This window comes from Ranitomeya imitator, chromosome 7 (genome assembly GCF_032444005.1).
Source record: "Ranitomeya imitator isolate aRanImi1 chromosome 7, aRanImi1.pri, whole genome shotgun sequence".
Taxonomy (NCBI): Eukaryota; Metazoa; Chordata; class Amphibia; order Anura; family Dendrobatidae; genus Ranitomeya; species Ranitomeya imitator.
The window spans coordinates 156820989-156848795 of record NC_091288.1 but is presented as its reverse complement, the minus strand read 5'-3'; the positions used below and the strand labels follow the sequence as shown (position 1 = coordinate 156848795).

At 43.4% G+C, this 27807-nt stretch overlaps 1 protein-coding gene across 1 annotated transcript in view; it reads right to left on the bottom strand.

Annotated features, from left to right (window-relative positions):
- Positions 1–27807, bottom strand: part of KATNIP (katanin interacting protein) — a 259496-nt gene that overhangs the window by 114771 nt on the left and 116918 nt on the right. The window contains exons 14-17 of the mRNA XM_069733957.1: positions 27262–27399; positions 7540–8488; positions 3768–4478; positions 2008–2216 (exon numbers count right to left, since the gene is read on the bottom strand). Coding sequence (XP_069590058.1) covers positions 2008–2216; positions 3768–4478; positions 7540–8488; positions 27262–27399 — 2007 coding nt within the window. The remainder of the gene's footprint in view (positions 1–2007; positions 2217–3767; positions 4479–7539; positions 8489–27261; positions 27400–27807) is intronic.

Sequence of the window (27807 nt, the reverse complement as noted above, 5' to 3'; positions counted from 1 at the left end):
ACATGTCCTGGCTTTGGTGCGGGCTCACCGCGGAGCCCTGCATCAAAGCGGGGCTTCTGACCTCGGACGTACTATCCCGTCCGAGGTCAGAAAGGGGTTAAGCAACTGACAGAATCTATGGATGGAAGGCTGCTGAGTGTCATCATAAAGAAAGGTGGCTATATTGGTCACTAATTTTGGGGGTTTTGTTTTTGCATGTCAGAAATGTTTATCTCTAAATTTTGTGTAGTGATACTGGTTTACCTGGCGAAAATAAACAAGTGAGATGGGATTGTGTTTGGTTTTTATTAAGTTGCCTAATAATTCTGCACAGTAATAGTTACCTGCACAAACATATCCTCCTAAGATAACCAAATCTAAAAAAAACCTCACTCCAACTTCCAAAAATATTAACCCCTTCACAACATGTGTCGTACTGCCGTACTAGTGCTGCGCATGTCGTGTCTCCCCCTTTGACGTGGGCTCCGGCGGTGAGCCCACATCAAAGTCGCGACATGTCAGCTGTTTTGTACAGCTGACATGTGTGCGCAACAGCGGCGGGTGAAATCGCGATTCACCCGCTGCTATTAACCTGTTTAATGTCGCTGTCAAACGCTGACAGCGGCATTTAACTACCGCTTCCGGCCGCGCGGCCAGAAATGAGCGCATCGCCGACCCCCGTTACATGATCGGGGGTCGGCGATGTGTCAGGATCGTAACCATAGAGGTCCTTGAGACCTCTATGGTTACTGATCCTCGGCAGCTGTGAGCGTCACCCTGTGGTCGGCGCTCACAGCACACCTCCATTTCTGCTACATAGCAGCGATCTGATGATTGCTGCTATGTAGCAGAGCCGATCAAGTGGTGCCAGCTTCTAGCCTCCCATGGAGGCTATTAATGCATGGCAAAAGTTAAAAAAAATATTTTTTAAAATATGAAAAAAATAAAAATATAAAAAGTTTAAATCACCCCCCTTTCGCCCCATCCAAAATAAAACCCCCCCAAAAAAAATCAAACCTACACATATTTGGTATCACCGCATTCAGAATCGCCCGATCTATCAATAAAAAAAAAGCATTAACCTGATCGCTAAACAGCGTAGCGAGAAAAAAATTTGAAACGCCAAAATTACGTTTTTTTTGGTTACCGTGACATTGCATTAAAATGCAATAACGGGCGATCAAAAGAACGTATCTGCGCAAAAATGGTATCATTAAAAATGTCAGCTCGGCACGCAAAAAATAAGCCGTCACCCGACCCCAGATCACGAAAAATGGAGACGCTATGGGTATCGGAAAATGGCGCATTTTTTAAATTTTTTTTAGCAAAGTTTTGAATTTTTTTTCACCACTTAGATAAAAAATAACCTAGACATCTTAGGTGTCTATGAACTCGTAATTACCTGGAGAATTATAATATCAGGTCAGTTTTAGCATTTAGTGAACCTATCAAAAAAGCCAAACAAAAAACAAGTGTGGGATTGCACTTTTTTTTGCAATTTCACCACACTTGGAATTTTTTTCCCGTTTTCTAGTACAAGACATAGTAAAACCAATGGTGTAGTTCAAAAGTACAACTCGTCCCGCAAAAAAATAAGCCCTCACATGACCATATTGATGGAAAAATAAAAAAGTTATGGCTCTGGGAAGGAGGAGAGCAAAAAACGAAAACACAAAAACGAAAAAAGGGCCGCGGCGTGAAGGGGTTAAGCTTTGATATTTATGAGTCTTTTGGGTTGATTGAGAACATAGTTGTTGATCAGTAATAAAAATAATCCTCTAAAATACAACTTGCCTAATAATTCTGCACACAGTGTACAGTGTGATCGGCTTACTCTCAGTAGGTTTTCAGGGGGGGGAAATAAAATACATCCTAAATATTTGCTGCATTGGAATGATGTGTCACAGATGTAAAGACGGCAATTGTAAGGACAATATTATTAACTACTTTGGTTTCTCAGTTCCTTTGAGCACACCCAGTCCATATCATGTTATATACTGCAGAACACTAGTTGTATTATGTCCTTACCTGCCATTTTTCACTGGAGCCGGCTTGTGTAAAAGGTCTTTCCTCCTCGCCACTGTCTGCTGTCCTTGGACGCGTTCTGACCATTTCTTCACCTATCTGAAGATCTGAGCTCTCAAAATCCTCATCAAAGGTTTCATCATATACAGACATCGCCTGCAGTATGTCATCGTCAGTGGTGAACAAAATTGTATCTCCAAACTGTTCTGCGGCTAAAGTGAAATAAAGCAAAAATATAAAGCCAAGAGTTCATGTGTTCTCGCATGAGCCACTGCCAGACATCTCTGGCAGAAGCTTATCAACCTGGGACAAAAATAATGGGGCACTTACATTTAAAGGGAATCTTCTCTGCACAGATTGACTGTTCAAACCAAGTACAGGCGCTCGATGCACCCATTGTGTGGCCAGTCATTTAAGCGCACCTTTCCGCCTCCTTGTTTTCCCCCTATCTCTATGTCCCTCTTCTTTGACAGCTTTGACAAGTAGTTGGGAAAATGAACTTAAATGTTTGGCCACACAGTCATTTTGAGCTGACAGAGTCCATTTAAAATTTCTAATTCTCATCTCCCATGTTATTATGTGTCAGGAAACCCCTCATTACCACTAAATGGTTGGCAAGTCGAAAAGAAGTCGCAAAGGGGTTTTACACTTTTAGGAAAGTAGACCCCAGATGCTCGAAAACACCTAAAATAATGAACAGAGCTGGTTCTCACCCTTCGTGGGTTCAGCTTTGGCTTCAGCGGTGTAGTCACATTTACAGCGTATATCGCCACTGTAGCTAATCACTGAGATCAGCAGCTGTGCCGAGGTAGATAGCATGAGTGACTGGCTGCAGCGGTGACAAATGCTGTCGACATGAAGTCACCGCAGCAGCCAGTGCTGGACCCAAGGAGAAAAAAAACCTGCTCTGTTTTTATACTCCATCGGCACTCTATGCACATGTAATCATGGAGGTAAGAAAGGCAGCAGAGGACTGGGGGTCCCCCATTTTTAATTTAGCAGGGAATGCATTACTTCGATATAACATTTATCATCTATATTGTTTCGGTTTCCAATGTACTATCTGTCTATCTGGATCAGTCCCAGAGATAATAGATTAAGTTGTGGGTTACAGCGCAGCCACACCTTTATGCTGACAAAGGATTAGTGATAATGTGACCACCTTGGAATCACCCTTTAATTTTCACAGCTGAATAGTATTGAAGGGTTATTCCCATATTCATTGATGGGCATAATTAGATAGTGCTTGTGAAAACGAGCAACTTGGCAATTTCCGTTTTACTACAATTTGTTCCGTATCCCCTGATAATTACCGTATATATTTTGTTGTTTACAGCTTGTTGGCAAGGTTACCGGCTACTGCTGTGGTCCAACAGTGGTGGCCAAAGATGTACATGGTTCCCAAGCTCTATCCAGTAGAAGCACTACTGTGAAGCAGCTCCAATCCTGGACAGCTTCAGAGTCACCCCACTCCTCACACAGCCCCATCAGAATGCACAAAGTGCGGCCCATCAGCGCAACAGTACCACTGGTTCAAACTGTCAATCTAGCAACAGCATCGTCCCCAGGAAATAAGAAGCCATGGGGATCCTACTAAAGATGATCCAAAAACCACTTTAAGATACAAAAAACAACTGTTCAGAAAAAAGCAATAGTCTGACCGAGCAATAAAGTCGTAACATCCAAGGAACTAAAAAACAATATAAACAGTAAGAAGTTACAAAAGAAATACTACAGATTTTTGGAAATAACCATCCACTTACATCCGCTGAGTGTACCAGAAGCTTTGACAATTTCTCCTCTAAAAATAACACCATGATCTAAAAGGATTTCTATGTCCTTTACACCTCGGAATGAATGTATCCTTGATTTGTTGTAATTCCATATTCTGATCATTGCCACGTTACAGGGGGATGCAAAGTCTGAATAAATCAAGTGTGTCTTCCCTGGAGTGAATGGCGCCAGCCAAACGTGCATGTCATCTTGAGTCTTGTTAACGCCATCAATGAGGTTTGTTACCACTCTGGGGTCTTTGCCATATGCTGGCAAGATATTTATGTTTGGGGGATCTGCTTCAATCTTTACAACTTTCACAGGGTTACCAGTGGATGAAAAGATTTCGATTCCATTAAGCCCAACATAATGTCTGTCGCCCCAAGTGGAAGTAATTTTGATACACAAATGTTGACCATAAGGCAAAACTGGTATCTCAAAGTCATGTCCATCATTTTCTACAATGTTGCCATAGGCTGATTTAGGCGTTTCATGCACAGACTCCTTTCTAACGATTGTGTTCTGTTTGCCTGTCTTTTGTTGATGCAAAAATTCGTCAAAAATATCTCCTTCAAAATTCATATTAGAGATCCGACCTCGGTGCGACTGATTGAATTTTAATAAAGAGGTCCATGACTCCATCAAGTTATTCTCTTGATCACTGCCCCACCTGTGCCTTGTTTTAGCGCTTCCTTGACTGCCTATAAATAAAAACCACTGTTAGAATAGTTTGCATACACATTTTTACTTGTGTTCAAAACTTCTTAAGGACCGAGCCACTTTGTATGTTAATGACCGAGCTTCATTTTTTAAAATCTGACTACTGTCACTTTATAAGGGTAATAACTCAGCAGATCCCAGTGACTCTGAGACTGTTATTTTGCGACATATTGTACTTACTGAAAGTGGTAAAATTTATTCAATATGACTTGCTTTTATTTGTGAAAATATCAAAAATTTGATGAAAAATGTTGAAATTTTCACAAATTTTCAAAATTTGAATTCTTATACCCAGAAACAGAGAGATATATCACACAAAATAGTTAATAAATACAATTTCACACATGTCTACTTTAGATAAGCATAATTTTGAAACATAAGATTTTTTTTCAGAGACCATTTAACTTTTTTCCACAAAAATGTTACTTATCCCTTATAAAAAAAAAAAAAAAAATTGGGGCTAAACGGGAGAAAATAAACCTCAAAATTTCTTGTGCAAATTCTCCTAAGTACTCTGATACCCTACATGTGGGAAAATTAATGTTTGGGTGCATGGCAGGGCTCGGAAGAGAAGGAGCATTTGACTTTTTGAACCCAAACAAGGCTGAAATCAAGAGCGGACGCCATATTGCATTTGGAGAGCTCCTGATGCACCTAAATAGTGGAAACACCCAACAAGTGTCTGCATTTTTGAAACTAGACCCCATAAGGAATGTATTTAGATGTGTGGTGGGTTCCTTGAACACTCAGATGCTTCACAGAAGTTTATAACGTAGAGCAGTGAAAATAAAAAAAAAATCTAATTTTTCAAAAATGTTCTTTTAGCCTCAGATTTGTTATTTTCACAAAGGTAACAAGATAAATTGGACCCCAAAATTTGTTGTGCAATTTCTCCTGAGTAGTAGAAAACTATTTGAGGCACAATGCAAAGCTCAAAAGGGAGAAGTGCCATATTGGAGTTAAAATTTTACTGGAATGGTTCGAGGCTGCCATGTCACATTGGACAAGCCCCTGGGGTGCCAGAACAACAGACCCCCCATTGTGAAGTCATATTACAAACTACCCCTCTCAAGTAATTCATCTAGGGGTGCAGTGATCATATTGACACATGTGCCTCACAGAAATTTATACCATTGGGCAGTGAAGAATGAATAATTACATTTCTTCCACTAAAATGTTGTTTTAGCCCCAAATTTTAATTTTTCTAATGGCTAATAGGAAAAAATGGATGTCACGGTTTGTTGTGCAATTTCTCCTGATTGCGACAATACCCTGCATGTAATCGGGAACTACAAAAACTACTAAAGGGAAAGAGCGGCATATTATAGTGCAGATTTTACTGTTATGGTTTGCGGGTGCCATGGCCCACTAGAAGAGCCCCTTGAGGTGCCATAACAGCAGTGACCCCACTTTATAAGCTACACCTCTCTATTATTTCATCTATGGATGCAGTGATCATATTGACAGCACGGGTGTGTCATAGAATGTTATACAATTGGGAATAAGTAAAAATAATTGCATTTTTACCGCGAACAAAAAAATTGTTTTAGCCCCAGATTTTACATTTTCACAAGGGGAAATGAGTAAAAATGGCACCAAAATTTGTTGCGCAATTTCTGCTGAACTTGGAAATACCCCATATGTGGCTGTACAGCACTGCTTAGCTATACGGCGACACATAGAACGGAGCCCCAAGAGCCGGAAGAACAGAATACCACCCCAAGTGACTCCATTTTGAAAATTATACCCCTGCCAAACATGTGGATGTTAAATGTGCTTTAGGCACACTGTGGGGCTCAGAAGGGAGGGGGCATTTGGATTTGGGAGTGCAGAATTAGCTGGTTTTCTTTTGGGGGTAAGGAGCCATAGCACTTTTCCAATAGTTGCGTGGAAGCCCCCTATATTTATATTGACAGATGACGGACCTGAGTGGGGACTTGCTTTCTTTGTAGATTGAGTTGAAGCTTTTGTTGGGAACATTTTACATAAAGTTTGGGATCACATTTATCCGGCACTCTACGCTGAGCACTTACTCTGGGGTTTCCATCTAAATCTCTGAGTGACGTGATTGAGACGAAACCCCAAAAGGATCCGTTCACTATAATGATGCAGCAGAGATACTCTGGACTCAGTCTGGCCTCTGTTCAGTGGTGTCCATTTCAGAAGTGCACAAAACTGTGGTGAAGGCACTTTTATGCACGCCTAAAAAGACGGACACTGCCAGAACGTAGGTCCGAGGGCATCCACAGTGCCTCAATTTGCCTCATTATAGGGAATCTTTTGCCAGAGGTTCCGTCTGAATCATGCATTTGAGAAATTTACATGAAAAACCTGGTGTAAGCGCTCAGCGCAGAGTGCAGGATAAATGTGAGCCAAGCCTTACTGCGATCTTTGGGAGGGAGAATGAAAAAAAAACAGCAGCTGAGGAATTGGTTTTATTTATTTTTTACGCTGTTCCTTATGCGGTATAAGTCATTAGGCAACTTTATTCTTTTGGGTCAGTACGATTAAAGTGATACCAGATTGATAGTTTTTTTTATGTTTTGACGCTTTTACAAAATAACTTTTATAGAAAAAAAAAATGAATATTTTTGCATCGTTTTATCCTGAGAGCTATAACTTTTTCATTTTTCCACTGATGGAGGTGTATGGCAGCTTGTTTTTGCGGGACAAGATGACATTTTCAGCTATACCATTTTTATTTACATTTGTCGTTTTGATCACGTTTTCCCCCCTTTTTTGTTCCAGTAATATAATGAAAAAGCATAGTTACTAAACACGTGTTCTTTTTTTTTTGTTTATTTTTATTATTTTTTTAACATCTGTATTTCTTTGAATAATAATATTTTTTATTATTTTATTTATTTATTTTTTACATTTTTACAATTGTTCTGCTGCATCTCCACAGCTTATTATATTTCTCATACTGTTGATTCAATGGTATTTTGTTTCTTTTATTGACTACCATGTTTCACTTTTTTTTTTTACATAGATTTGGAGTTCAAAATCATATTCTAAAAACATCTATTGGTTTTTACTTACTTGTCAGTGGAAGGCTCAGATCTCGAAATTTTTCACTTTCTAACTCTCTATCTTTTGATTTTAGTGCTTCCCGTCTTCCACTGACTGGATGTTTTTGATCTGAAATCATCTTTGTGCCAAAGCTTTCCAAGTCATCAGCTACGTTCCGTGACAATATCGCTGAAGAATATGACTTATGGTCATATCTGCCTAAATGTCTTATTGCGGGATTTGCTGGAATTTCATCAGAGAACTGGTCACTGACTACGTTATTTTCATTTCTAAAAGAGTCTTTATTGATGGAATGACTTGAAAAGTAAACAGGTTTTTCAGATCCTTGGTTATAATGCTTCAGCTGAAGACTGGATGATTCTAACCAGTGTGGGGTTTTACTAGCTAAATTACTAAGCTTTCTGCCGGTAAGCTTTTCCAGCTGCTCTTTTATCGTCAGTTCATCAGAATCTGGCGGAGAATGAGAACGTTCAATAGAAGTGCTGCTTTCTGCATTTGGAAGTTGTGCGGAGCTAACGGGAAATTCAAGAAGTTCCTTACAAGACCTATTTTCATCACTGCAGGAATTCAATTCTCTCCATAAAATGCTTCCATCTTTTCCATCTCTTTGATTTATTTTAGAATTGTTTGGTCCCATAATTTTCAAATCTTCAGCCCAATCCGATTTCTTCAAATCTGTAGAACTTTCTAAGTGTGAAGCCTCCGGTGATCTTAATGACCGGGATTGTGACAATATCTGATCGCACGTGTTTTCATTGCTGCTAATACCACGTTCTTCTATTTCTCCTTTTAGGGCGCTGAGAGGAGGTGGGATGGCTGTCTTCATTTCACCGTTTAGTAAGTCAATAGTGTTACAGTAGTCAAATACTTGGTTACCACACCCTTTCTCTAAAATACCATCAAACACCAAGGTTTCATCTTTATAGACCTTCACATGTTTTGCACCAATGTCCAGATCCTGAAAAAAAGGAAATTATGTAGGTTTCAACACTAAGATATAACAAGTTACAAACTGTAAGTAACTGTTTCAACAAATACCGTATATACTCGAGTATAAGCCGACCCGAGTATAAGCCGACCCCCCTAATTTTGCCACAAAAAACTGGGAAAACTTATTGACTCGAGTATAAGCCTAGGGTGGAAATGCAGCAACTACCGGTGAATTTCAAAAATAAAAATAGATCATTATTTCCCCCTAGCTGTGCCATATAGTGCTCTACACCATTCATATTTCCCCATAGCTGTGCCCCATATAGTGCTCTGCACCGTTCACTGTGCCCCCTAGCTGTGCCATATACAGTGCTCTGCACCGTTCACTGTGCCCCATAGATGTGCCTTATACGGTGCTCTGCACCGTTCATTGTGCCCCCTAGCTGTGCCATATACGGTGCTCTGCACCGTTCACTGTGCCCCCTAGCTGTGCCTTATACAGTGCTCTGCACCGTTCATTGTGCCCCCTAGCTGTGCCATATACGGTGCTCTGCACCGTTCACTGTGCCCCCTAGCTGTGCCTTATACGGTGCTCCGCACCGTTCATTGTGCCCCCTAGCTGTGCCTTATACGGTGCTCTGCACCGTTCACTGTGCCCCCTAGCTGTGCCTTATACGGTGCTCCGCACCGTTCATTGTGCCCCCTAGCTGTGCCTTATACGGTGCTCTGCACCGTTCACTGTGCCCCCAAGCTGTGCCATATACGGTGCTCTGCACCGTTCACTGTGCCCCCTAGCTGTGCCATATACGGTGCTCTGCACCGTTCACTGTGCCCCCTAGCTGTGCCATATACGGTGCTCTGCACCGTTCACTGTGCCCCCTAGCTGTGCCTTATACGGTGCTCTGCACCGTTCACTGTGCCCCATAGATGCTCCACATTAATCTGTGCTGCCGCTGCTACTGCTGCAATAAAAAAAAAAAAACCACATACTCACCTCCCTTGATTGCAGCTCCCGGCGTCTCGTTCCGGCGCCTCCATCTTCCCGGCGTCTCTGCTCTGACTGATCAGGCAGAGGGCGCCGCGCACACTATATGCGTCATCGCACCCTCTGCCTGATCAGTCAGAGAGCGCAGACGCCGGGAAGATGGAGGCGCCGGCCGGGAAGATGGAGCGGCGCCCGGCGGCTGGAACGAGGACAGGTGAATATAACATACTCACCTAGTCCTGGCGATCCTCGCGCTGTCCCCTCCTGTCTTCGGCGCTGCAGCTTCTTTCTCTATCAGCGGTCACCGGCACCGCTGATTAGAGAAATGAATAAGCGGCTCCGCCCCTATGGGAGGTGGAGCCGCTTATTCATTTCTGTAATGAGCGGTCCCACGTGACCGCTGAAGAGAGGAAGAAGCTGCAGCGCCGAAGCCCGTGGGACGGCAGGGACAGCGCGAGGATCGCTGGGACTAGGTAAGTATACCCCAGCGCCCTCAGCCCCTCACCTGCCGACCCCACCGCTACCGTGACTCGAGTATAAGCCGAGGGGGGCACTTTCAGCCCTAAAATTTGGGCTGAAAATCTCGGCTTATACTCGAGTATATACGGTAACCAAAACACCACAATATCCAAGGGTAGAGGTAGATCTAACAAGAGAAAAGAATTAGGATTGAGCAGTATGAGAAGATTTGGAAAGTCAATTCTACTTCTGTATTAAAGGGGTATTTCCATCTCAAAGATCCTATCTCAATATATAGTAGGTGTAATAACAATAATAATAGCAAATACTTCCAATTAGAAATGTAGAATGGTTCTTCTGATCAGCCATGTTGCTTACCTCATGTGCAGGGCATTGCAGCAGCTTATGTATTAACTAGATGGTGGCCCGATTCTAACGCATCGGGTATTCTAGAATATGCATGTCCATGTAGTATATTGTACAGCCGACGTAGTATATTGCCCAGCCACGTAGTATATTGCCCAGCCACGTAGTATATTGCCCAGTAGTATACAGCACAGAGCCACGTAGTATATTGCCCAGTCACGTAGTATATTGTCCAGTCACGTAGTATATAACAATGCCCACACAGTATATAACAGTGGCCACGTAATATCTAGCATAGCCCACGGAGTATATCACACAGCCCACATAGTATATAACACTGCCTATGTAGTATATAGCAGCCACGCGGTATCTAACACAGCCCACGTAGTATACAGCAGTGTGGGCACCATATCCCTGTTAAAAAATTAATTAAAATAAAAAATAGTTATATACTCACCCTTGGGATCCACCGAAGCTACGGCGATAGGCGCGCGGCTGCCGCCATCTTCCGATCCCAGGATGCATTGTGAAATTACCCAGATGACTTAGCGGTCTCGCGAGACCGCTAAGTCTTCTGGGTAATTTCACAACGCATTGCTGGGAACGGAAGGTGGCGGCAGGCGCGAGCGGCTCGGCGGACTAAGGAGGATGAGTATAGCACGTTTTTTGTTTTTTTATTATTTTTAACATGACATTTTTTTTTACTACTGATGCCGCATAGGGAGCATCAATAGTAAAAAGTTACTATAGCGGCGGTAACGGAGTGCGTTACCCGCGGGATAACACGGTCCGTTACCGCCGGCATTAACCCTGTGTGAGCGGTGACCGGAGGGGAGTATGCGGGCGCCGGGCACTGACTGCGGGGAGTAAGGAGCGGCCATTTTCTTCTGGACTGTGCCCGTGGCTGATTGGTCGTGGCTGTTTTGCCGCGACCAATCAGCGACTTGGATTTCCATGACAGACAGAGGCCGCGACCAATGAATATCCTTGACAGACAAACAGACAGACGGAAGTGACCCTTAGACAATTATATAATAGATAGTTACGGCCATGAATATAGTGACAGTTGGTTGTCCGTAGTGGAGGTTTTTGCTAATATTATTGCTACACCTACTACATACAGTACAGACCAAAAGTTTGGACACACCTTCTCATTTAAAGATTTTTCTGTATTTTCATGACTATGAAAAATGTACATTCACACTGAAGGCATCAAAACTATGAATTAACACATGTGGAATTATATACTTAACAAAAAAGTGTGAAACAACTGAAATTATGTCTTATATTCTAGGTTCTTCAAAGTAGCCACCTTTTGCTTTGATGACTGCTTTGCACACTCTTGGCATTCTCTTGCTGAGCTTTAAGAGGTAGTCACCGGGAATGGTCTTTCAACAATCTTGAAGGAGTTCCCAGAGATGCTTAGCACTTGTTGGCCCTTTTGCCTTCACTCTGCGGTCCAGCTCACCCCAAACCATCGCGATTGAGTTCAGTTCTGGTGACTGGAGGCCAGGTCATCTGGCGTAGCACCCCATCACTCTCCCTCTTGGTCAAATAGCCCTTACACAGCCTGGAGGTGTGTTTGGGGTCATTGTCCTGTTGAAAAATAAATGATGGTCCAACTAAACGCAAACCGGATGGAATAGCATGCCGCTGTGAGATGCTGTGGTAGCCATGCTGATTCAGTATGTCTTAAATTTTGAATAAATCCCCAAGAGTGTCACCAGCCAAGCACCCCCACACCATCACACCTCCTCCTCCATGCTTCACGGTGGGAACCAGGCATGTAGAGTCCATCCGTTCACCTTTTCTGTGTCGCACAAAGACACGGTGGTTGGAACCAAAGATCTCAAATTTGGTCTCATCAGACCAAAGCACAGATTTCCACTGGTCTAATGTCCATTCCTTGGTTCTTTAGCCCAAACAAGTCTCTTCTGCTAGTTGCCTGTCCTTAGCAGTGGTTTCCTAGCAGCTATTTTACCATGAAGGCCTGCTGCACAAAGTCTCCTGTTGTTGTAGAGATGTGTCTGCCGCTAGAACTCTGTGTAGAATTGACCTGGTCTCTAATCTGAGCTGCTGTTAACCTATGATTTCTGAGGCTGGTGACTCGGATAAACTTATCCTGAGAAGCAGAGGTGACTCTTGGTCTTCCTTTCCTATGGCGGTCCTCATGTGAGCCAGTTTCTTTGCAGCGCTTGATGGTTTTTGCTACTGCACTTGGGGACACTTTCAAAGTTTTCCCAATTTTTCGGAATGACTGAAATTCATTTCTTAAAGTAATGATGGCCAGTCCTTTTCCTTTACTTAGCTGCTTTTTTCTTGCCATAATACAAATTCTAACAGTCTATTCAGTAGGACTATCAGCCGTGTATCCACCAGACTTCTGCACAACACAACTGATGGTCCCAACCCCATTTATAAGGCAAGAAATCTGTTGTGAATTCTGCTTTTGGGCTCCCTCCGGTGGTTGTAGGTGGTAATGCAGTTGTCTCTGGGCTGCAGTCCTGGACAGGTGTATCTACTGATGCAGTTCTGACTGGAGTATTTAGGTTGGCAGGACTCATTAGTCCTTGCCAGTTGTCAATGTTTCTTGGGAAGTATTTGATCTCTGTCTGGCTTCTCCTGCTTAGCTGCCAATTCAGCAAAGATAAGTGTCTGTTTCTTTTTCTATGGCACACAAGCTGTGTGCTTGTTTTTGATTGTATTCCTGCTCTGAGTTTAGTAGTCTCTGGAGTTGCAGATATACGTTCCACGTCTTCAGTTAGATGGAGGAATTTTTGTATAATCTGCTGTGGATATTTTTGGAAGGGTTTTAATACTGACCGCACAGAACTCTGTCCTATCCTTTCCTATTTTAGCTAGAGCGGCCTCTTGTGCTAAATCCTGTTTTCTGACTGTGTGTGTCTTTCCTCTCCTACTCACAGCCAATATTTGTGGGGGGCTGCCTATCCTTTGGGGTTCTGCTCTGAGGCAAGATAGTATTCCAATTTCCATCTTTAGGGGTATTTAGTCCTCCGGCTGTGACGAGGTGTCTAGGGCTTGTTAGGTACACCCCACGGCTACTTCTAGTTGCGGTGTTAAGATCAGGATTTGCGGTCAGTATAGTTACCACCTACTCCAGTGAAAGTTTTCATGCTGCTCCAAGGTCACCGGATCATAACAGTACAACTGGCCCATAATGAGTTAAATGCATATCAGAAGAAGGGAAGAAAGGTGTTGGGCCATTTTTTTTCTTCAGTCTGCTTTATCTTCCCTTCCCTCTTTATCTCTGGGTGGCTGAGGAGCCTTGTGCAAGCATGGATGTTCAGGAATTAGTTTCTCGTGTAGACCAGCTTGCTGCTATGTTACAGGGTATTTCTGATTATATTGTTCAGACTCCTGTTTTAGAGCCGAAGATTCCTACTCCTGATTTGTTTTTTGGAGACAGGTCCAAATTTTTGAGTTTTAAAAACAACTATAAACTATTTTTTGCTCTGAGACCTCGATCCTCTGGTGATTCCATTCAGCAGGTTAAAATCGTCAACTACCTGCTGCGTGGCGACCCGCAGGATTGGGCGTTTTCCCTCGAATCTGGGAATCTGGCCTTGCTTAATGTTGACTCCTTTTTTCAGGCTTTAGGATTGTTGTATGATGAACCTAATTCTGTGGATCAAGCTGAGAAAACCTTGTTGGCCCTGTCTAAGGGTCAAGAGGCGGCAGAATTGTATTGTCAGAAATTCAGAAAATGGTCTGTGTTGACTAAATGGAATAATGATGCTTTGGCGGCAATTTTCAGAAAGGGTCTTTCTGAATCCGTTAAAGATGTTATGGTGGGGTTTCCCACGCCTTCCGGTCTGAGTGATTCTATGTCTCTGGCCATTCAGATTGACTGGCGCTTACGGGAGCGCAGAACTGTGCACGCTGTGGCGTTGTTCTCAGTGCAGACTCCTGAGCCAATGCAGTGTGATAGGATTCTGTCTAAAACGGAACGACAAGGATTCAGACGTCAGAATAGGTTGTGTTATTATTGTGGTGACGCTTCTCGTGTCATTTCAGTCTGCCCTAAGCGGACAAAGAGGATTGCTAGTTCATTTACCATCAGTACTGTACAACCTAAATTTCTGTTATCTGTGTCCTTGATCTGCTCATTGTCATCATTTTCTGTCATAGCGTTTGTGGATTCAGACGCCGCCTTGAACTTAATGGACTTTGAGTTTGCCAGGCGTTGTGGTTTTCCCTTGCAGCCTTTGCAGAACCCTATTCCTTTAAGGGGCATTGATGCTACACCCTTGGCTAAAAATAAGCCCCAGTTTTGGACACAGGTGACCATGCGCATGGCGCCAGCCCATCAGGAAGATTGTCGATTTCTGGTGTTGCATAATTTGCATGATGCTATCGTGCTGGGTTTTCCGTGGTTGCAGGTACATAATCCTGTGTTGGATTGGAAGTCCATGTCTGTGACTAGTTGGGGTTGTCAGGGGGTTCATAATGATGTTCCTTTGATGTCAATCTCCTCTTCTTCCGCTTCTGAAATTCCAGAGTTTTTGTCTGATTTTCAGGATGTATGCGATGAGCCCAAGTCCAGTTTCCTTCCACCGCACAGGGACTGCGATTGTGCTATTGACTTGATTCCAGGCTGTAAGTTTCCTAAGGGTCGACTTTTCAACCTGTCTGTGCCTGAACATACCGCCATACGGAGCTATATTAAGGAGTCTTTGGAGAAAGGGCATATTCGGCCATCTTCTTCATCTTTGGGAGCGGGGTTCTTTTTTGTTGCTAAAAAAGATGGTTCCTTGAGACCCTGTATTGATTATCGCCTCTTGAATAAAATCACGGTCAAGTTTCAATACCCTTTACCTTTGCGTACCGATTTGTTTGCTAGGATTAAGGGAGCTAGTTGGTTTACGAAGATTGATCTTCGGGGGGCATATAATCTTGTTCGTATTAAGCAGGGTGATGAATGGAAAACTGCGTTTAACACGCCCGAAGGCCATTTTGAATACCTTGTGATGCCATTCGGACTCTCTAATGCTCCATCTGTTTTTCAGTCCTTCATGCATATTTTCCGGACTTATATTGATAAGTTCTTGATTGTATATTTGGACGATATTTTGATTTTTTCCGATGATTGGGAGTCTCATGTGGAACAGGTCAGGATGGTATTTCAGATCCTTCGTGACAATGCCCTGTTTGTGAAAGGGTCTAAGTGTCTCTTTGGGGTGCAGAAGGTTTCTTTTTTGGGATTTATTTTTTCTCCCTCGTCTATAGAGATGGATCCGGTTAAGGTTCAGGCCATTCATGATTGGATTCAGCCCACATCCGTGAAGAGCCTTCCGAAATTTTTGGGTTTTGCAAATTTTTATCGCCGTTTCATTGCTAATTTTTCCAGCATGGTTAAACCCTTGACCGATTCGACGAAGAAAGGCGCTGATGTGGCGAATTGGTCCTCTGCAGCTGTCTCTGCCTTTCAGGAGCATAAACGTCGATTTACTTCTGCTCCGGTGTTGCACCAACCGGATGTTTCTCTTCCGTTTCAGGTTGAGGTTGACGCTTCTGAGATTGGGGCAGGGGCCGTTTTGTCTCAGAGGGATCCTGTTGGTTCCTTAATGAAACCGTGTGCCTTCTTTTCCCGTAAGTTTTCGCCTGCTGAACGCAATTATGATGTCGGCAATCGGGAGTTGTTGGCTATGAAGTGGGTGTTTGAGAAGTGGCGACATTGGCTTGAGGGAGCTAAGCACCGTATTGTGGTCTTGACCGATCATAAGAATTTGATTTACCTCGAGTCTGCCAAACGGCTGAATCCTAGACAGGCTCGATGGTCCTTGTTTTTTTCCCGTTTTGATTTCGTGGCCTCGTACCTTCCGGGTTGTAAGAATATTAAGGCTGATGCCCTCTCTAGGAGTTTTTCGCCTGATTCTCCTGAGGTCTTAGAACCGGTCGGTATTCTGAAAGAAGGGGTGGTCCTTTCTGCCATTTCCCCTGATTTACGACGGGTTCTTCAGGAATTTCAGGCTGACAAACCTGACCGCTGTCCTGTGGGGAGACTGTTTGTTCCTGACAGATGGACTAGTAGAGTGATTTCTGAGGTTCACTGTTCCGTGTTTGCTGGTCATCCTGGCATTTTTGGTACCAGAGACTTGGTTGGTAGGACCTTTTGGTGGTCTTCTTTGTCGCGTGATGTGCGTTCTTTTGTGCAGTCCTGTGGGACTTGTGCGCGGGCCAAGCCTTGCTGTTCCCGTGCTAGTGGGTTGCTTTTGCCATTGCCGGTCCCTGAGAGGCCCTGGACGCATATTTCTATGGATTTTATTTCCGATCTTCCGGTTTCCCAGAGGATGTCGGTTATCTGGGTTGTTTGTGACCGGTTCTCTAAGATGGTTCATTTGGTGCCTTTGCCTAAATTGCCTTCCTCTTCGGATTTGGTTCCGTTGTTTTTTCAGCATGTGGTCCGTTTGCATGGTATTCCGGAGAATAGTGTCCGACAGAGGCTCCCAGTTTGTTTCTAGATTTTGGCGGGCCTTTTGTGCTAGGCTGGGCATTGATTTGTTTTTTCCTTCTGCGTTTCATCCTCAGACAAATGGTCAGACCGAGCGAAGTAATCAGACTTTGGAGACTTATTTGAGATGCTTTGTGTCTGCTGATCAGGATGATTGGGTGGCTTTCTTGCCATTGGCCGAGTTTGCCCTTAATAATCGGGCTAGTTCGGCTACTTTGGTTTCGCCTTTCTTTTGTAATTTTGGTTTTCATCCTCATTTTTCTTATGGGCAGGTTGAGCCTTCTGACTGTCCTGGTGTGGATTCTGTGGTTGACAGGTTGCAGCAGATTTGGGCTCATGTGGTGGACAATTTGGTGTTGTCTCAGGAGGAGGCTCAACGTTTTGCTAACCGTCGTCGGTGTGTTGGTTCCCGGCTTCGGGTTGGGGATCTGGTCTGGTTGTCTTCCCGTCATGTTCCTATGAAGGTTTCTTCTCCAAAGTTTAAGCCTCGGTTTATTGGTCCTTATAAGATTTCTGAGATTATTAATCCGGTGTCTTTTCGACTGGCGCTTCCCGGCCTCTTTTGCTCTCCATAATGTCTTCCATAGATCTTTATTGCGGAAATATGTGGAGCCCGTTGTTCCCTCTGTTGATCCTCTGGCCCCTGTGTTGGTTGATGGGGAGTTGGAATATGTTGTTGAGAAGATTTTGGATTCCCGTTTATCGAGGCGGAAGCTTCAGTACTTTGTCAAATGGAAGGGCTATGGCCAGGAGGATAATTCTTGGGTTTTTGCCTCTGATGTCCATGCCGCTGATTTGGTTTGTGCCTTTCATCTGGCTCATCCTGATCGGCCTGGGGGCTCTGGTGAGGGTTTGGTGAACCCTCCTCAAGGGGGGGGGGTACTATTGTGAATTCTGCTTTTGGGCTCCCTCCGTTGGTTGTAGGTGGTAATGCAGTTGTCTCTGGGCTGCAGTCCTGGACAGATGTATCTACTGATTGCAGTTCTGACTGGAGTATTTAGGTTGGCAGGACTCATTAGTCCTTGCCAGTTGTCAATGTTTCTTGGGAAGTATTTGATCTCTGTCTGGCGTCTCCTGCTTAGCTGCCAATTCAGCAAAGATAAGTGTCTGTTTCTTTTTCTATGGCACACAAGCTGTGTGCTTGTTTTTGATTGTATTCCTGCTCTGAGTTTAGTAGTCTCTGGAGTTGCAGATATACGTTCCACATCTTTAGTTAGATGGAGGAATTTTTGTATAATCTGCTGTGGATATTTTTGGAAGGGTTTTAATACTGACCGCACAGAACTCTGTCCTAGCCTTTCCTATTTTAGCTAGAGCGGCCTCTTGTGCTAAATCCTGTTTTCTGACTGTGTGTGTCTTTCCTCTCCTACTCACAGCCAATATTTGTGGGGGGCTGCCTATCCTTTGGGGTTCTGCTCTGAGGCAAGATAGTATTCCTATTTCCATCTTTAGGGGTAGTTAGTCCTCCGGCTGTGACGAGGTGTCTAGGGCTTGTTAGGTACACCCCACGGCTACTTTTAGTTGCGGTGTTAAGATCAGGATTTGCGGTCAGTATAGTTACCACTAGAACTTGCAGTCCTCATTGGCCCCTATCTCCTCCATCTCATGTCCTGATTCTGCATTGAAGCATTACAATGAAACCCTGCAAAGTGCTCTGGATGAAGCTGCTCCTCCTATACATAAAACAACTCGGCACAGACGGCAACAACCGTGGCACACGCTGCAAACACGTTTCCTGCAGCGGTGCTCCAGGTGCGCAGAACGTCTGTGGAGAAAATCTAATCTACCCAAAGATTTCATCCATTATAAGTTCATGCTAAAGACATACAATTCTGCCCTTCACCTCTCCAAACAAACCTACTTCAACACCCTCATCACCTCCCTGTCCAATAACCCTAAACGTCTCTTTGACACGTTCCAGTCCCTACTCAACCCAAGAGAGCAGGCCCCAACCACGGATCTCCGTGCTGACGATCTGGCCAATTACTTCAAAGAAAAAATTGACCATATTCGACAGGAAATCATCTCCCAATCTCTTCATACCATGCACTGCCCTCCCTCCCCCACTGCATCTAGTTCACTCTCTGACTTTGAAGCAGTTACAGAAGAAGAAGTAAGCAGGCTCCTTGCATCTTCTCGCCTGACCACTTGCACCAGTGACCCCATTCCGTCACATCTCCTCCAGTCCCTTTCCCCGGCTGTCACCTCTCACCTAACAAAAATATTCAACCTTTCCCTCACTTCCGGTATTTTTCCCTCCTCATTTAAGCATGCCATCATACATCCATTACTTAAAAAACCATCCCTCGATCAAAACTGTGCCGCTAATTATAGACCTGTCTCTAATCTTCCCTTCATCTCTAAACTCCTCGAACGCCTGGTCCACTCCCGTCTTACCCGCTATCTCTCAGATAACTCTTCTCGACCCTCTTCAATCTGGCTTCCGCTCTTTACACTCTACTGAAACTGCCCTCACTAAAGTCTCTAATGACCTACTAACAGCTAAATCTAATGGTCACTACTCCATGCTAATTCTCTTGGATCTCTCTGCAGCATTCGACACTGTGGATCATCAGCTCCTCCTCACTATGCTCCGCTCCATCGGCCTCAAGGACACCGTTCTCTCCTGGTTCTCCTCCTATCTCTCTGACCGATCCTTCACTGTATGTTTTGCTGGTTCCTCCTCCTCTCACCTTCCCCTTACTGTTGGGGTTCCTCAAGGATCAGTCCTAGGCCCCCTCCTCTTCTCGTTGTATACTGCCCCTATTGGACAAACAATCAGTAGATTTGGTTTCCAGTACCATCTCTATGCTGACGACACCCAATTATACACTTCTTCTCCTGATATCACACCGACCTTTTTAGAAAACACCAGTGATTGTCTTACCGCTGTCTCTAACATCATGTCCTCCCTCTATCTGAAACTAAACCTGTCAAAAACTGAACTCCTCGTGTTCTCTCCCTCTACTAACCTACCTTTGCCTGACATTGCCATCTCCGTGTGCGGTTCTACCATTACTCCAAAGCAACATGCCCGCTGCCTTGGGGTCATCCTTGATTCTGACCTTTCATTCACCCCCTACATCCGATCACTGGCTCGCTCTTCTTACCTGCATCTCAAAAACATTTCTAGAATTCGCCCTTTTCTTACTTTCGACTCTGCAAAAACTCTTACTGTTTCACTTATTCATTCTCGTCTGGACTATTGTAACTCTCTACTAATCGGCCTCCCTCTTGCAAAACTCTCCCCGCTCCAATCTGTCCTGAATGCTGCAGCCAGGATCATATTCCTCACCAACCGTTACACCGATGCCTCTACCCTGTGCCAGTCATTACACTGGCTACCCATCCACTCCAGAATCCAGTACAAAACTACTACCCTCATCCACAAAGCACTCCATGGCTCAGCACCACCCTACATCTCCTCCCTGGTCTCAGTCTACCACCCTACCCGTGCCCTCCGCTCCGCTAATGATCTCAGGTTAGCATCCTCAATAATCAGAACCTCCCACTCCCGTCTCCAAGACTTTACACGTGCTGCGCCGATTTTCTGGAATGCACTACCTAGGTTAATACGATTAATCCCCAATCCCCACAGTTTTAAGCGTACCCTAAAAACTCATTTGTTCAGACTGGCCTACCGCCTCAATGCATTACCCTAACGATCCCTGTGTGGCCTATTTATAATAAAAAAAAAAGGTTCCTCGCATCATGTTCTCATACACTTTATGCAGTATTAGCCCTCTGTGTGTCTGTACTGCTACATACTGGTTCATGCAGCTTTACATGAACACCTGAGCCTTACACTATAGCTGGTCCGAATAACTAAAGCAATTGTTACCATCCACCTCTCGTCTCCCCTTTTCCCCATAGTTTGTAAGCTTGCGAGCAGGGCCCTCACTCCTCCTGGTATCTGTTTTGAACTGTATTTCTGTTATGCTGTAATGTCTATTGTCTGTACAAGTCCCCTCTATAATTTGTAAAGCGCTGCGGAATATGTTGGCGCTATATAAATAAAAATTATTATTATTATTATTATTACCACCTACTCCAGTGTAAGTTTTCATGCTGCTCCAAGGTCACCGGATCATAACAGAAATCCCACTTATTAAACCTGACAGGGCACACCTGTGAAGTGAAAACCATTCCAGGTGACTACCTCTTGAAGCTCATCAAGAGAATGCCAAGAGTGTGCAAAGCAGTCATCAAAGCAAAAGGTAGCTACTTTAAAGAACCTAGAATATAAGGCATAATTTCAGTTGTTTCACACTGTTTTGTTAAGTATATAATTCCACATGTGTTAATTCAGAGTTTTGATGCCTTCAGTGTGAATGTACAATTTTCATAGTCATGAAAATACAGAAAAATCTTTAAATGAGCAGGTGTGTCCAAACTTTTGGTCTGTACTGTATCGGGATACCGTCTTGGAGATGGGAATACCCCTTTAACACCTTCATGACATTTGACGTAAGTGTCATGACTCTTGTCGGGTAGCTTGGGGCCAGGGTCTCTTTTTCTGTCCCTAGCACTAGGGGGCTCCCTATCTATCCCTGCTCCCTAATGGTGAAGATTCTGGAGCCACATACCTTGCTGAGCTCCTGAATCCACCCTTAGTTTGTTCCTTTCCCCCACGAAAGGAAGAGGGGAGTGTTAGTGTATGGAAATACACCAACCAGACTAACAAAGGAAAACACTAATAATAAAGGAAAATACCAATCATAGAAAATGCACACACCAACAACAGAGGGGAGCACCTGGGAGTGAAAAATCAAAATGAAAGAAGAAAAGGATTTGCACACAACTCAAACCAAGCAACAGTCTCTAAAAAAAATCTACCAAACACCTTCTCAAACCAGAAAACTCATCCAACTCTTAAACCATGCAGCATGAAGCTAACTCTGGCAATCACTGCTTGCAAGTGGCAAGTATATATTTCAGTGGGGACTGGCCAACACTGAACAGCTGAGACCAACAAAGCAGGTAAGCTTCCAGGAGCTCCTAACTGCAGTATGCAGTATGTCTGTCCCTTTCTCATTAAAATTTGTCAATTTTTTATAATACTGAAATAAGTTTCTTTTGTATTTGTTCTTGAAGTATATACTTGGCAACTCTTAAATTGGTTGGCTTCTGTATTTGTAAATAGCTTTAATTAAAGGGTTAATGGATATTGTCGGATAGTGCTTGAGTCACGACACAGTTGCCACAGATCCCGGGCTAGGGGTTTTTTCCCTATCGCTAAAGCTGGGGGCACCCTATCAATCCCTGCTCCCCAAATTACTTCTGATGGTGAAGACTCTGGGACCACGTGCCTTACTGAGCTCCTTAATCAGCCCTTATCTTTCCGCTCCCTGACCCAGGGAAGTAGGGAGTAGCAGTGTATACAAATACACAAACCAGACTAACAGGGGAAGACATACAGGAATAAATGAAAATACCAATCACACAAATATGTACTCATAAAGAACAGAGTGGAACACCAGGAAGTAAAGGGAGGAAAAAACAAATAGGAGAGGATGAGGGTATGCACACAGACAATCACCACAAAACAGTCTTGTAGAACGACAATACAAACGCCTCCTATCAACCAACACCTCCAACTCCATAAACAGGCATTATGAAACTAACACTGGCAATCCCTGCTTGCCAGAGGAAAGTATACATAGGAGAGGGGAGTGGCCAACACTGAACAGCTGAGACCATCAAAGCAGGAAAGCTCCAGGAGCTTTTAACTGAACAGATTAACCCATGCACTGCTAGAAGAAAACTGCACTGTTTAATATGAAGGCGAAGTGCTTCTCATCAATGCAGGAGTACGGAAAATCAGACAGTGCGGTCTTCTGGCACCTCTCTGTCGCTGTAAACCCGTGGCAGTAAGTTTACGTCATGGTCAGGAAGGGTTCCTGCAAAATGACAAATTTACTTCATGACGATCATGGGGGCGCAGCCCATTTAACCCCCTAAATGATGTGATTGCAGAAATTAGAAGGGAGGGGAAGGACGTCATTGCAAGGTCCCGATTGTGCTAGGGTCATCATGATGACATCCGGATCACCCAGCTATGGAAAGCCTGTTAGACCACGCTCAGAACATCCATGAATAAGAAATGGGTTGCAGACTGAAAAGCACAGAAAAGTCACAAATTATATTTTGGATGTACGTGAGGATGTCATTTTTTTTAACATTGTTGGAATAATATTCATTATGATATCTGAAATCATGGCTGGAAGATTTTCCACATTGACTGAGAGTAGCTTCTTCCATGCCGAGGATTGCAGCAGTCACATTAGGGTGAGCTTTTTTTTTCTACATGAAGCATTTTACTGTACCATCAAAGTGAAATCTCATGCACACGTTGCTTGTTTTTTCTTAAAGTTCTGTAGCAGTTTCAAATCTGCAGCACGTCAATGCTTTCAACATTTTTCACCAATTTAAATGGGTAAGAGAAAGTATGCAAAAACAAGGCTAGAATGTGGGTATTTTACATGAAGGTTTTCCTGCAAACACTACAGTATTTCCAGTAGATTTTTCTGCGGCAAATACAGAATATTTGAACATAGACTTACGGTAAGCCTTGTACAGATAGGTTCCCTTTAAGAAATGCTGTCACCCAATTCTTGGTGTCCAAACAACAGGTGGTATAAATCAGAACCTGGCTTAACAATTACAACAGATCTGGCTTTTTCTCGGAGATGCTCCAAATGTTTCAGAAAAAACATAGTTTGAACATCTGGATGTGATCAATAAGGAGAGACGAGATTAGTCCAGCATTTCCCAAGCAGAGTTCTCCCCCCACTGCTCTTGCTGATTGACGGGTGGTCTATCCCATGTGTGTATATAGGGAGAGACTGGTAAATCACCTAGATCGGAGCGGGGAGAAGTTGATCAGCAAACACGTAGCACTGCGCTGTCAAGAACAATGGCAGACGACTACAGACTGTTTAGCGGTCCGCCTGTCTCACCAGGCTATTAAACGACCGCCGATCGGCACACAGATAGCTGATGCGCTAATCTACGCATACCGTTATGCATAACGAGTATGAAATTTTGGAGGATGTTCTAACATATTAAAATAACTAAAGACAATACACTGGAACATATTGTTACTTTTGAGTCAAAGCTATGTAAATCAAGATACAATTGTGCATGTTAGAGATTGCAAGATAAAAGATTATTTTAAGGTTTCATATATTCCTAGTGCTTATCTTTGTGATGTGGAACATCTAAATACCCAAGTAAAGATTAGTAGAAGAATTCAAGATAAATCTGTAATAATAAATCCACAAAATGAAAGACTGTGTGGCATTATCGCAAATCTTCCTTTTAATAAGCTCCAATGAAAGCATCAGTTAGATAACTGAACTCTTTTCTTCCTGAAATACGTGCATTTACATAATACATTTCTTTTAAATTCAGACGAAAAGAAAAGTCTAATATAACGACAATAGGAAGTATTTCCACAGACGTAGAAAAGAAAGCAATGGAAATGGTTAGGATTTGAGATCTACCATGAAACTTGCTATAACTACTCAAGCTGGCATACATATTAGATAGCTGCCGGTCGTTGATGCTTTGGACAATTGTGTGGCTTACAGGCATCTTGGCTGACTTCTCCATGCACAGGAGTGCTTGTCCAGCCGATTGTACAATGCGATTGGCAGTCCAAAATCGGACATGCCCAATTGATATCTTCCCCGACGATCAGTTGACCAGCATCCTATACACATAAGAGTGACAGCCGAATGCATCGATATTGTCGGTTCAGTCGACTTATATTTATGGGGGCCTTAAACATGTTGCATAGACTTTTTTTTAAGTTACTATGTGCTTAACAAGAAACAGGCAGAGCAATCACCAACAGTTCCAGCCGACAATTTTACTCGTCTACGACAACAGAGCAGCTCTGTTGAACGAGGCGTAGGTGCCGACATCATGCTGATTGAAAGCCAGCTTCCTGCAGTTAGGCATCAGGCTGTCAATCAGCATGACATCAACAGTCACACCCCATCAACAGAGCAGAAGAGAAACCGCTGGCCTGTCGAAGTGATGTCAGCAGAAGAGGTTTGTGCCTGCTTTGCGCTGACAGAGATCATCACCTAGTACAACAAGCAGAAAGTTAGTTAGAAACTACCCACGTTAGTCCTTAGGCACATTGTAAAAAAGGCCCAGATAACCTAATTAATGGAGGAAATGTTTGGCCCCTACAATTATACAGAATATAGTAGACTGAAACAGAACATTTACAGGTTGAGAGGGCTGAAACACTGATTGTTTATACCCTAAAAAATATCAAAATGATTCTTCCTTATCCCTTGAAGCTCCAGTGCCACCTCGCCGCTACACCGTGGCGGTCTTTGCTGACATGGCTGCCATGTAATTGTTTCTGTCAAACACTAGTCTCAGCTGCCTGTGCGGTCTACCTTGGCACGACCAATAATGATTTGTGATTTCATAGTGATCAAGAACTTTGGGCATTTCATTTTTAAACTGGAAAATCTCTTTATTTTATCTATTAAAACCCCCTTTGATCTGCCATAAACAAGTAATGGCCCCTTGAGAATAATCAAGCAGCTCTAAGATGAGCAGATTAGATCTATTCCTTTACAAGAATTTATTTAGGCTTCTCTAATTTATGCTGGATCTCAAGGATACTTCTTTTTCCTTAAAGGGAACCTGTCACCCCCAAAATCGAAGGTCAGCTAAGCCCACCAGCATCAGGGGCTTATCTACAGCATTCTGGAATGCAGTATATAACCCCCGATGTATCCCGAATGATGAGAAAAAGAGGTTAGATTATACTCACCCAGGGGCGGTCCCGGTCCGGTTCTAGTCCAATGGGCGTCGCGGTCCGGGGCCTCCCATCTTCTTAGGGTGATGTCCTCTTCTTGTCTTCACACTGTGGCTCTGGCGCAGGCGTACTTTGTCTGCACTGTTGAGAGCAGAGCAAAGTACTGCAGTGCGCAGGTGCCGGGCCTCTCTGACCTTTCCCGGCGCCTGCGCACTGCAGTACTTTGCTCTGCCCTCAATAGGCACAGCGTGAAGACAAGAAAAGGACGTCACCGTAAGAAGATAGGAGGCCCCGGACCGGACCGCGACGCCCATCGGACCGGACCGCAGCAGGACCGCCCCTGGGTGAGTATAATCTAACCTCTTTTTCTCATCATTCAGGATACATCGAGAGCTTATCTAGAGCATTACAGAATGCTGCAGATAAGCCCCTGATGCTGGTGGGCTTAGCTCATCTTCGATTTTGGGGGGGACAGGTTCCCTTTAAAGAAAAAAATATCTAGCTTCAGTAGAAGAGGAAACTTTTCTCTTGTAATAAGGGATCTACTTGGTGATTGATTAATTTGTTATGTATAGGGGTGTGATGTTTAAGGGATTGTGAGCTCTTTACCCTTCATGACCTCAAGAGGGTGTGGACTTTTTTTTAAGGAATCCTTTGGTTGTTACCCCTGGATTAGTCTTTGTTTCTAAAGGTTTGAGAGGAAATGGAAGATAGGCACCGGAACACGCTTCCAAGGCTACAGCCAGGACTTGTTGTCAGACGGAAGGTGGGTTGAGGCAGGTTTCAAGTGAATCGGATAATGCTGTTAATCTGCAGATATAGGGTTAATCTGACGGTTATTAGTGTTATGAAGGTGCTGGGAGGCTGTTGGGAGAAAGGGAAAGGGAATGCCGGCTGTAAGGACACCCCAGCACTTTGACTGACAGCCTCAGACTCAGCGCCATATAAGTGGACCATATCAAAAGCAACTGGATGAGCCATGATTAAGAGGCTGAGATCTGACCAAACCCCTGATGCCGATTAACTTCTATGTGTCTGTTGCACAAAGAAAAATCTGTATGTCACGGATGTGTGAAACTGGCCTAAGGTACGACAAATAAAATTTAAATTGCTTGTCCAGTACTGTACAATTCTTTCTTTAACACTAAATTGACCCAGTTTGAATAAACCAAAAAAATGAATTAAACCACATAGTCCCCTTCCAAACTGCTACAATATCAGCGCTATGTCTCCCAGTGGGCATGTGTTATTGTGGTGTCACATGACCGCCAAGCGGTCATGTGACTGTTGGGAGACACAGCATGTATAATCACTAGAATGGTGCTTGTCCACGAGATGACAATGTGTAATTTTATTTTTTTTATATTTTGCTTTTTCTTATCTTTCAATTCTCTCAGTACCGTTGTAAATGCCGATAACTAGTGGACAATTCTTTAGAAGCCATATTAAAATGTCAATGAAAATCAGATGACAATAAAAACATAACAATTAGCAAAAAGGTCAACATTCTAAATATTTTTAAAAAATCTTACAAATATTCTTCACAAAATTGTGAATTAACTCACCCATTTGCTCCAATCACACGGCTGTTAAGAATATAACCGCATAAAAACTACAAATATTCTCAGAGAATGAATGAAAGTGTATACAAAGTCATCGTCTACTCTGCGTTACTATGTTCTACGTTGGGTGAATGCAGGTCAGCAAATAAGATAATAAGCTGAAACTACTTACACTGAGCGTCTTGTTATAATTCCAAATCTTCATCTTGCCTATGTCAAATTCACATGACCTAGATGGATTTCGTATTACAAGGTAAAGCTGTACGGGGGGGAGGAACGGGCACATCCACATGTAGTCTTCCTTTGTGGTCTGAAGAAGACATTGGGAGGGAAGGTGAATTATTTGTTTGCAATTTTAAAATAATAACTTGGAAGAATTAGAAAGTCACCATAAAGCGCAGCAATCCGGGAATGACTAGATATTATCGCTCACGGGATGAAGATGCTGTACTTCTAAGCTAAGGCAACACAATACACTACTACAAGCATTAACCATGGCTTATAGAAAATAAATGGCCAAGAAAGACATAACGAGGGAGGGTACGGAATTTGTAGAGAGGGGTAATAAAAGTATTAATATAGCTTTCAATGCTAAGAAAAGGGATCCAAGAAGTAACGTTTCTCCTTGCAGAGAGTGACATGCTAAGCATGCCGAGAGGAGGAGACTTTAAGCCGCAATGTTCCTCTGGGAAATACGCAAATTGTCTCCTCAGAGAGG